At 45.5% G+C, this 11,595-nt stretch overlaps 4 protein-coding genes across 4 annotated transcripts; 2 read left to right on the top strand and 2 right to left on the bottom strand.

The window, feature by feature from the left end:
- Positions 1-41: 41 nt before the first annotated feature.
- Positions 42-1,352, top strand: N7478_005137 (uncharacterized protein; the record flags this gene model as incomplete). The annotated part of the gene is made up of 1 exon (XM_056921351.1): positions 42-1,352. The coding sequence occupies one exon, from the start codon at positions 42-44 to the stop codon at positions 1,350-1,352; it is 1,311 nt and encodes a 436-aa protein (XP_056779388.1).
- Positions 1,353-1,488: 136 nt separating this feature from the next.
- N7478_005136 (uncharacterized protein) lies at positions 1,489-4,197 on the bottom strand (the record flags this gene model as incomplete). The annotated part of the gene is made up of 1 exon (XM_056921350.1): positions 1,489-4,197. One exon carries the CDS (start codon positions 4,195-4,197, stop codon positions 1,489-1,491), a length of 2,709 nt encoding a protein of 902 aa, XP_056779387.1.
- A 1,915-nt stretch (positions 4,198-6,112) lies between these two features.
- N7478_005135 (uncharacterized protein) lies at positions 6,113-7,477 on the top strand (the record flags this gene model as incomplete). Its single annotated transcript, XM_056921349.1, has 1 exon — positions 6,113-7,477. The coding sequence occupies one exon, from the start codon at positions 6,113-6,115 to the stop codon at positions 7,475-7,477; it is 1,365 nt and encodes a 454-aa protein (XP_056779386.1).
- A 244-nt stretch (positions 7,478-7,721) lies between these two features.
- N7478_005134 (glycoside hydrolase family 92 protein) lies at positions 7,722-10,535 on the bottom strand (the record flags this gene model as incomplete). Its single annotated transcript, XM_056921348.1, has 6 exons — positions 7,722-8,445; positions 8,515-9,064; positions 9,129-9,268; positions 9,328-9,650; positions 9,703-10,340; positions 10,400-10,535. 6 exons carry the CDS (start codon positions 10,533-10,535, stop codon positions 7,722-7,724), a joined length of 2,511 nt encoding a protein of 836 aa, XP_056779385.1.
- Between the last annotated feature and the right edge of the window lie 1,060 nt (positions 10,536-11,595).

Here is an 11,595-nt window from a genome sequence, read left to right as displayed (position 1 = left end):
AAAGGAACTCTGAGACTTTTAGGGCTACTCTGACAAAGCAAATGGAAGATTCACTCCGGTCCCTGCGAGACGCTTGCGTTAATCCAGATTCCTTCTTTGCTACTCCCCAGGCAGACCTCCTGCGGCTGGTCTACAAAGAATTCGCCAATGAAATCGATCGTCTCAAGCGAGCATATTCTATTCGTGAGGGCCAAATATCCGTGAGCAACGAAACTCCGTCTTATGTTCTATACCAATCCAACTATGATGAAGTGAACCGTACGCTAGTCGGATTTCTATCCCTGCGTTGGATTCACCTTGGACAATATGAAAGTTTCGTCAGTTCACAACCGCCAGAGGTAAAATTGACTATAGAGTCATTCACATGGATTCGAGATTTTTACAAGGCAATTATTGTGGAACCAGATACTCTTTATGCTCTGATAACCTCAATAATAACCAATGATTTGGGCAAAGACCCACAATTGGCCTTTGATTACTACAATGTGACCGGGATAGACATATCAGATCTTAATCACGACGCTATCCTTCTCAAGGCTTGTCAAGCTGGGTTGATAAGGTCACTCGATCGCTTGCCTATCGAATACAAGAACCATCTCATCGGTGGCATTGAGCTCGGAGCCACGTTCAACTTTGGCCAATTGGCCCAAGCCGAAAATGTACCTGCGTGCCTATCTGGCTTGAAACGGATGAAAAACAACCCGATCTGCTTCCAGCTCCGATTTATGGAGCAAATACTAGATATTGCGGGTGCAGCAGGACATATGGACAGCACATGCGCAAAGAAACTTATACAACCAATCTTTGAATCCTATAGAAATGTCTTCGATGCATGTCAAAATCTCACTGCTGGCTCCTCGAATCTTCGAAATGCGTACGATCTGATCCTGACTCGACGAGCAAATTGGCTTCATGAATGCGGATTCTCGTTCTTAGACGTCAATATTGCAGATAACCGTGCATTGCTACGTTTATTATGCATGGGAAATGTTACAACTTCGGAAAGGGCATCTTTATTCGAAGGGACATGGAATTTGATTGAAGAGGATACCAGAGAAAGTTTAATTTATGCACTCAACCTGGACGGCCTGAGTGGAGAGCCTGCTGTTCAACCAACATATGTGCCTGCGCTTCTCAGTCGCATTAAAGAAGAATTGCCACTTACATGTGCTTTACGCTACTTGTCTCGAGTCATGGATCTATCTGAATCTGTTGACCCCTCGGTCTTGGTCGTTGAGCGGTCTCTATTGGGCGTGATTAAGAATTGTGTGGAAGGTGGACAGTTCAATGCAGATCCTACTATTTTAGAATCACTTGAAGTACCCGAAGGAGTGTTCGCTTTAAAGGAATGAGATAAAAGAATAATAACTTTGATTAACTATCCAATATAATCTCCCAAGATTTCTGACACAGGGTATAATAGAATGAAGAAAAATTGTTCATTCAAAGGTTATTAGCACAAAAGAAAAATTGAAACACAGCTTAAGACTACTTCGTGGCAATCTGTTGTACAACTGGTTCCTTTGGAGGAGGAGTAGGTGGCAAAAGTGAAGGAGTGGAGCGCAAGGAATTTTCCTTCTGCTGGACATAGCTCTTTCGAGTACGTCCCACATCACCTTGGCTGGCCAGACTGATCTTGAGCCAGTCATTGGGAGTAGCTTGCTCTGCCATTGAGCTTCGCATGCGCATGACTGATTCACGGTAAAGACAATTTGTTTCGAATCGCCAACTGCACAAAAGTGCCCGTAGCATACCTCCCTCGCGGCCGCAAAGCAAAGCTACCACAGGTGGTCGCTCAGCAGCAATCACAGATACACTCATGTCTCCTGTATCGACAATTGTGAATAGGCGATGAGTGTCTGGGATTCCCAGTTCCTTCCTTTGTTTGTTCCAATGTTCGGGGCCCTCTGGCTCTCCAAATTTATCCCGCGGCTCTATGCCCACGCGAATTTTCTTGTGACGCAGCGCTTGAGAGAATATGGTTGACGATGGTGCGTAAGAAAGACGAGCATTCCAGTTTCCGTATATACATTTCTCGATGTCTCGGAGGGTCATTGTGCCTTCAAAGCCCACCAGGTGATTTGATAGACCGGAGGACCCACCACTACAGAGCTGTCGTACAGCCCTGGGGCTGAACCAAGAAATGATCCAAGAAACCCCAACGTATAACGCAATACCATACATGTATTGATCGATGTTGATAGTTTGCCCAGAGTCAACAGATGCAAACGCCAATGAAATGACAGTGGCAAAGAGATTGAAGCCTGCAAGTAGAAACCATGCACCACAATAAACCACTATCTGAGAGATATTGGCGCGAAAACCTCGGAAGTTCTGAGCATATCTCACTTGTGGGAAGCTCTTCCACCGAATTGGAACTCCCTTGCAGCGATCCATGATCACAGTGGGTGTGAATTTGTCATTTCCGATACCAACAACATCACATGAAGGCTGGATATCCCATAGGTGGACAGAATATTGATCCTGGTCGGCAATGTTTCGTAAAAGAGACTCACTACCCGCGACTGCATATTTCTCTTCGCCCTTCGCAATCTTTTGAGCAGACCCCGTTGGAGTATAATCAGGCCATAAACAAAGAAGTCGCTCAAGTAGCTGGTTGCTATCATTGACAAGAGACAGTCTGGCGATAGCTTGAAAGGTGTCATCGTTGTCATCTGGTGTGATGCGATAAGATAGAAGCCCCATTGCAGCGTATGCCATGCTTGTTGTGGTGTATCCTTCGACATTCGATCCCACACTTAGCTGAGCCATGGCCTGAACAGCGAAGGTAAATAGTTGTAACTCGCTGAGCTTTGTTCGATTGGTATAATGGTCGATAAGGTGACTAATAGCGTCTTCATGTCGTTCCCCGTTACATTCACCACTTGGTTCTTTAGAAACCGGCGGGAGCAGAGGCCAGAAACTGGAATACATATCCGTCAATGCGACGTCCTCAAAATAATTGACTGTAGAATGCATAGTATTCGACAGATCTCCTGGCCAGGAAGGAGTGATGCAGTATCGTATCTTTTCCGCGGCGAGCAAAACTTCTGGCAAAGTCCAGATTCGCTTCCCCCATATCTCTTTTTCTTTCTTATCATTTGTTGGCAGAAGGATGTACACCCGTCGCGCACAACGCACAGCATCACATATTGTATTGATATCTCTAGTCTCTTCGGCCTTAGTAGCATGTGAGACACAGTCTGTATCAACCCAGAAAGCCTCAACTGGTGCGTCCCTAGGATCTCTGTGAGCGTTCTCACGATCTAGAATGCTTTGAGCCACTTTATGAAAGAATGGTCTCAGTGTATCATCGTCGGCTGGGTAATTTCCTCGTGAGAAACTGAGGAATATGTATGGCTGAAGAATGCCTGTTGTCTTATCACGAAGTTGTGTAGTGTCTCTGGCTACCCATTCACTCTTCTCTTTGTCCCATACGACCAAGCGGCGAGGAATCGTGAGCCTTGTGATATTTGATTGCGGTCGGGGGTTTCCAGGTGACTGATCCAGAGCGTTGATTGCATGCTTAGGCCAGTCCCAGTGCACGTTATCATATTCTTCGTAGGTATTTTCCGACCCCTCAGAGCTCCACGGCTCCGTGATAACCTGAACCGATAACAAGCCTTGAATAATCCAAGCCAAGGTCAATGTGAAAAAGATAGACAGGATATAGTGTAATATCCGAAGGAAGATTGACCAAACGCGTCTGGCACCACTTAGTTTCACCCGTTCTGAATCCTCGTCATCATCGTCATCATCAACATAACCGCTATCGTATCTTTCGAGGCCTAAAGGGTTGACACATAGTTCCGCAAGGCGAATGATAAACGGCGTTCTTCCATCAATATGAGTGTGAGCCCAGTGCCGAGGTCGAGAATCATTACGTGCGTCCTTCGTTGCTTGCACAACTAGTCGACGGGGAATCTCCTTAGTCGAGCTGTAATATGTATCGAGGTCAGGGAATTTTTCATGTTCGTCATCTCCGGTGGGGTTGAGATATCGGCGTTTTGACATAGTAGTTGATTCATGCTCGAGTTCTATTACTCGATCATTAAATTGTTCGGGACTGAGCTTCGGAGGGCGTTTGAACTTGACGCCACTGGACCAATGCCAATGTCCACTATACTGCTTTCTCAGGTTATTTTCCCATTTCTCATGCTCCAGCTCTTTGGCAGAAGCGGACTGGACTGGCCCCATTGTGAGAAAATCAGGCTGTGAGATAGTCTGAAGGGATGCAAAGAATCAACTAAATCATCCCCGAAACAGTGGCGGGGCTATCGGTTTTCATTGTTCGAAGTAAGAAGATGTCAGGATCCACAGCCCCCATCCCCTTTGGAGGCTCAGGGGGAAACCACGCCCTAGTAAAGCAAAGCTAGGACCTTGTCTCATGCAGTGAGATTAGTTGCAAAAATTGTTTTGACCAATCTTCTCGTTTGAAAAAAGCGACGGCCCCCTGAAATCAACTTGGGCTTTTCTTCTGTGAATGGATGTGTCATGCGTGTTAGAAAAATTAAAATATGCGTGTGTATTCTTCTCTCTATACGTAGGCGTTGATCAGAGCCTTCCAGGTTCAAGTTCAATTCACTTGACACAACATGGCATCGAATTCTTCATGCGGATATTCTCTACAGCTACACACATAGTATATTTATAATGCATTGCTAATGTACGAAATGTTTTGATCCATGCTTCGATGATTTCGGAGGTTAGCTTACAATTGTATTACAACTACGAGTTTCAGCTTTGAAATCAAAAGATATATGGTTTAGCGTATCTCCTCATAAATCCAACGCGGGCAATGATCGATCTAGAACACTTGAAGCACCTAGTAATATTATTTGGCTAGTTTTATGTATGCGGCATGAGCCGTCGCGACCTGAGTGAATGGGTCTACGTCCAGATGCTTATGGATGACAGGAGCCTTGAAATTCATGGCGTATGCATACTCATAGATATTCTTAGAGGTGCAGCACGTTGGAAGCAATGAAACTTTCTTCAAGAATCTAGTAACTTGTCATTGGTTTAGAGACCTTGTTCATTTACCAGCCTCGGTGGATGAAAATATCAAATAAATATTCCGCGTTGCCAAAATTGGACCCATATCTCGTTTGAGATACGAGGTGAACTCATGATCAACTGCCGCTATTTCCGCCTAAGCAGGACTAGGCTGAGCCGCCCGTCCGTTAAGGTTCGGGGCTGACAGCGCACTGGTAGCGGGCGAACCACGAGGTTCCTTGGTACGGCACGGCAATTTCCACATCTCCACTCTTCGGCTTAGGGCCTCTGGCCACCAATGATATAAATCATCTTAAACCTGGAAATGTCAGCCAGATTCGTTGGTTTGCGCGATGGCGTTTGTCGATGTGGCACCCGCCCCTCTTTTTCCAAGGAAAAGGGAGGATTTGTCAGCAGATATAAGCAGATACGAGGCGCTAGGCTTAGTTGGATAGGGTGCGACGACGGGGTAGACGATTTTAGGAATGACGGGAACCTTAAAATTATTCATTGTCCCGACCATTCACTGACTACATTTGATTCACTCTGGTTGATTGTTTGCTTCCGACTTGTTCACAGGGTCTAATTTTCTAAGCGTGAGCTGAATTTTACTATAGTAAAAGGCTAAAGTTCTAGTCCGACGAGCTTTCCCAGCAAAAAATGAAAATTTAGATAAATAAAAATTGAAAATAGTGGTGCTTGTAAGATTGAGGCATCTAAACTGGGGAGGTCTTGAGAGCAAGATTTGCAGAAGTCAAGATAGTATGTAGCAAGTAATCCTGTCTGGTACTTTGTAGAAGAGTCATCGAAAATCGCCGGATTCCCTGCAAATTCATTGTACTTTGTTTGCTACCCCCTGAGCTTTCCGCCCCCAATTAGAATCTACTTAGTCACAAAATAAGCAGCCACCACAAACTAGTTAGTCACTTAATGTACGGGAACGGGCCATAATTGCTTATTTCGAGATGATCCCATGCAATTTCCTTCAAGGACTGTTGCTGGAGAATCAGGAATTTGCGAAATGTAAATCAAAGCTAGATTGATCTAGGCTCATAAGTTGATTTGATCGGTATTCCTTTTTTCTTCTCTGTCGCAGACTCTCATTGAGGGGAACAAGATGTATCCCTGGCACCACGCCCTGAGCGCCTGGGCAAAAGGTGCGGGTCTTCAGATTGATGCCCTGGGTCTTGTCACACTCCTCGGAGTAGAGGAAATGGATCGCAGTATTGGACGACTGATGCCAAGTGTATATTTTGACTACCTGCCTCTTCTGGGTGCATTTGTTGTAGCTGGTGACCGTTTCACAGAGAGAAAGCTTGGATATGCACTTTACAACATCTCAGCGGGAATTGTCACAACTGAGTTATCGGGGTGGTTTTCTCGGTGGCTTCGAGCACAAGAATTCCATAAGATCCGAAGTAAAGTGACCTGGGAACTTGTGGACCGGCCTCCACGACGGAAATCATTTTCCGTCGGCCTATTCCTCGTCAGTGTTCCGCTTCATGGCATGCTTTTGGCACTCACAGTTCTGGCGGCTGACTGGTGGGGTTTCGCAAATGTGGTTGCAATGATCGTCTCGGTGCTTGTGAGACGCGTACAAGTCGCGGAAAACCAAGCAGGTATTGATGAGAATATTCGCTTGGCTGAAGATGAGGCAACAGAGAGGTTAGCGAGATATGAGCATTCCAAGAACCTCAAAGAGACGCGTCAACGCGATGGGAAGATGGATGAAAATGTCAAAATTCCCAAGCGCCCCACAGACTTTGATCCTGTCAAGATAATCCTTGTGACAGAAGAATCCAAGGTTTTGACCCTTGCTGCTCCTGCATTTCTTATCAAGCCTGCTTTTACTGCTGCACCCCGTATTACCCGCCCACGTTTCTATCTGATATGTCGAATTTTTGGGTGGGTCGCATTTGCCGTCCATGTCATAAGTATTGGCATGGCTGCACTATATACCCAGATTTGCACTGTCGTATTGATGATCACGGCGACAGTCTTGACAGCATATAAAGTGGGTTGCGAGGACTCTCGGCTAGAAATTACTAGCATGGGAAAGCCACACGGCGAGTATGAGAGAAGCGAAGAGTGGAGTTGCTGGGTTACATCAAGATTGAAAGCTACGATTTCCTCGTATCCAGTAGGATATACTGAATGGGAGCCGACGCAAGGATCATCGGTTGAAATTCTGAAAACACAAAAAGTCAAAGAAACGATTTCCTCGTGGCCATGGAGTCGCGGAAACACAACCACAACCACGGCCGACTTGGAACATTCAGCACCTACAAAGAACACTCGAGCTGTCCAGGAACGACGACAAGATCTTTTTGCCTGGCTGGATCTCACAACAGAGGAAGACGACCGAATGGTGGCTTGGCATATGATTCCTCACAGCCAAGATTGGAAAGATGCATATTTAGAGAAGAAAGAGATCCATCGTCAGCGAACAAAAGGTTTACCAAACCAAACCCAACCCACATAGTCGGGTCCAAAACACTTGAATGTATGAGATATGGTTATTGAGAAACGATTTTCATGCATGTCTATTCTTTAGAACTGTGATACCCATAAAAATCAGACAGTTTGAAGTTATAGCAAATAAATATGGCATTATGATGTAGAGACCAACTGGTTATTCAGTAAAATTGGATTAAAGAAACCCAGTTTACAGTACCTATACTACATTGCCAAGAATAAATAATTTAATAATGACCTCAGCTTGCACTTCAATGTCCGAAATGGGTGGCATCATAAGGTCGGAACTGTCGAGCAACTTGTGGCCCGCCTCCGACATAAATCCCCTTGCTCTCAAGATCTTCATAGCCATCACCTAATTCACGTGCATTAATATCAGAAGAACTGCTAGATAATGACGGTGGCAGGTCTTCAGGCTTGGTACCCCACGAGCTCTCATTGCGACCCAAAACAAGAACCAAATCTTGACCTTTAGTAAAGAAGTCATGATCAATCCAGCTCTTGGTATAAGGTTTACCATTGAGAGTGGCTGATTGAATGAAGCCCGTTCCCCCAGTATTGTTAAGTGAGTTGAATTGAGACCAGTTAACCACACGAAAAGTGGCTACCTTGCCGGTGAGTGGTGATGTAATGCTCACTGACTCGAAGAAAGGGACAGTAATCAGGTACACACTCTGCCCTGGGTTGGGAAAGAGGCCCATCATAGACATTGCGACAAAGGATCCCATCGCGCCCGAGTCATCATTGCCAGGCAAACCGGCTGGAGTTGGGGAAAAGTAATCTGGGATGTATGTACGAACCCGAGCAGTTGACTTGGCTGGGCGTCCCGCGTAATGATATTGATAGACAGTAAGGAAAGCCGGCTCGTTCCCAATGTATGTGATGTTCTGCTCGTGCAAGTAGTCGAGTCGCTTGACAAAGCCAGAGGGCCCACCAAGCATAGGGATAAGAGCTGCCATATCATGAGGCACAAAGCTAGTCTCCGTTAGTACAACTGCAAAACAGAGAAACAAAAACCGAAGGAGAAATAACAGGGACGCTTACAATTGATATTCCCAGATACTCGATTCAAAAGTTTCAGGACCAGTGTTCTGGAGAGAGCAAATAGCTCCACTTGTGTCAATGTTTGAGCACTTGAGGGGATCCTGATAACCCCAAGTCTCATTCATGTATTTAGGTTGAAAGAACCCCACAAACCCAGTATTAGTCTTGTTGTGGAATGAAGTTTGGTCTTTCTTGAAGAGGTTTCTCCATGCACCCGAGCTCTTCTCATACTTTTCGGCATCGGCTGTTTTATTCATGCCATGAGCCATTTGAGCAATGGCAAAATCGTTGTATGCATATTCAAGAGTGCGTGAGACACTTCGAGTGAGGGTTCCAAACCCCACATGATCAAAGTCTTCGACTGGAATATAATTCAACTTTTTCCAGCTGTCTAGTCCGCCGCGACCTTCATTGGACCAGTCGTAAGGCTCTTCTTCGGCATCCTTTTGAACGGCAGCGTATCCATATTCCCAGTTAATGCCGTCGGTAAGACCTTTAACATAGGCATCCACGAGAATGTTATCAGCATTTGATCCGCCTTGGGTATATCCTGTAGATCATCAAATATTAGTCGAATTCTTGAGATTTCTCTTGGAGCATGGCATAAGTCCCACCTTTGCATAGTGACATGCGGCAGTCAGGCAGCCAGCCAAGATGACGCTGGGTGTCTATCAATGAGCGAACCATCTGGGCGACACTGGCAGGATCCAGGATAGTAAGAAATGGGATTTGAGACCGGAAAGAATCCCAAAGGCTGCAAATTGTGAGCGGAAATTCTCAAAGCAGTAACTCGATGCACCAAATATTACGAACCAGTAGAAAGAATCAAAATACGGCTCTGAACTTGTCCAAAGAGGGTTTTCGCCAGTGTAGTTCTGTGGGTTCACCATAGTACGGTAAATTCCACTGTAGAAATTAGTGAGAACAGATGACTTAACGCCAGTTCGTGACACACGAATCGGGCTCAATTTCTCAGTCCACTGATCAACAGCTGCTTTGCGAGTGGAGTCAAAATCGAAGTCACTAATCTCAGATTCGGCATGAGAGCAGGCTTGATCTGGACTAATAAAGCTCACGCCGACACGAGCTTGCACCACCCCGTCAGAAGGAGATTTGAACCGAACAAAGCCACCGCCCTAAAACTGTTAGCGCGCACAGATTACTATTCTAGCCCTGAGTGTCACTCACAGGAAGAGGATAACCGTTGATACTCCGGGAGATCTTCAAGTCATGAACATCCGTACTGGCGCGGGCGTCGACAAACACACCACTATCTCGCAACTCGGCAGTACTCTTGAAATCCGCACAAAAGTGCAGAGTATAATCTCCACTGCCGAAACTCGGCAAAAATTTTGCACTGCCAGTCATACGTCCAGTCGACTTGTCAACTGAAATACTTGCATTGTCTTGACGCGAGTCAGACAGATCCGAGAGATCCAAGAGAACCAACGGACTTTTGGCATCTGTGAAGTTAAAACGGAAGAGAGTTGTATGATGAGCTGCAGTCATATCGGCATGGAGTCCCGAAGCTAATGAGATAGCAAAATATCCTGGATGTGATTCCACGGTGCCATTTTTGTACGGAGTGGCTCGTGACTTTTTAGGGAAAACACAGCCATCAACTTCATCGTTGGCGCATTCCGCATAAGCAAATAGAGGAAAGTTCCCAAGAGACGGACTACCTCCAGTTCCGGAGTCATGCATACTGGAAAACCCAGTGACATTGCTGCCATCGTACGCAAAGCCGCCCTGATTACTTTCCGAGTTTGTATCAGCCACGGCTTTAGCCATGCCATACGGCAAAGTGGCACCTGGGAAAACATTGCCTAAAAGTTTGGTGATAGATCAGTGAACAAGGCCCTTCAATACACAGCGGCAGTCTTACCTCCGTTTGCCGTGCCGATCAGCGGGTCAATATATTGGAGCACATCATAATCATCTGGTAATGCGGGAAGAGCAGCATTGACCGTCGCGCAACTGCTAGTCAGGAACAGCGACAAGAGCACTCGGTATGACGGCATGAGTGATTTTGAAAGAAAAACTCTCTGCATATGGGATCATCGCGTTCAAGTTGCGAGCATAGCTGGTATTTAGGTCCTGGCGCCCCTTGCGACCCCTGTCGCGTCGTGCTGTTCTCACCCGGTATGCGGGACCCCTGTCGATCAACCCCGCGTTACTGGGTTGCATCGAGAATCTCTTATCTGCGACGAAGCAATATCCCAGCCGCGTGTGATAGGGTAGTTTTAATGCAGACTGGCGGGATCGGCTCTACTGTGATCCTTTTACTGCATTTGGCTCGGACTTTATGCAAGCTATGACCGACGCTTAGGTCCCTGATGACTTCTCCATTGGATAAAAACAAGGAACAATCTGCGGGGCCATGAATAGTTTTTGAACAGTCCGGAAATTCTGACTCAACAGAAGACCAATAGTATGATCGAATGCAATTAGCTCTTTAATGCTTATGCGTAACTTTTCTCCAACTAAATAGGAATGTATGTAAACTTAGTTGTCACGACAAGTTCCCACCCTAGGTTGTTGATAACATATTTCCTTTTCATTAAATTTGACAAATGGCTGTATATATCACATTCAACATACATTGCAAACGTCCGTGGGTCAATCTGGGATGGTTCCCCACGGCGAAGGTTTAAGGTTTAAGTGTGGAACGGGTATTCCAAGCCGCGGATGGTTCAGGTTAAGCAAAGACCGGTTATAAACTTATTATGTGTCACCACAGTCTTATTTTGGTCTATAGAAAAGTCAAAAATGTCATGTGCAAGGTTAACTTCTGAACCGTGGACTCTATAGAAAATATAGATCAATATTATCAGAGAACGGAAAACTTTTCATGATATCCATTTCATCGGCCCAAGTACATTTCAAGGAGACTGATCTATTTAGTAACAGATTGGAAATGATGTACCTCGAGAATGAGATGGCTTATGAACAGCATTTGGGAGTCTTTCCGTGCCAAGTCGCCAGAAGCAAGACGTTCAATAATACAAATATTGATACATTGATTGTCTCCATTCATAGATGCAAAACATTTTCGCTGTCTTAACAACCTGGTTCCATAAC

Source organism: Penicillium angulare, assembly GCF_028827245.1.
Source record: "Penicillium angulare strain IBT 27051 chromosome Unknown utg000004l_segment0_segment0, whole genome shotgun sequence".
NCBI lineage: Eukaryota > Fungi > Ascomycota > Eurotiomycetes > Eurotiales > Aspergillaceae > Penicillium > Penicillium angulare.
This window is presented reverse-complemented; position numbering and strand designations above follow the sequence as displayed.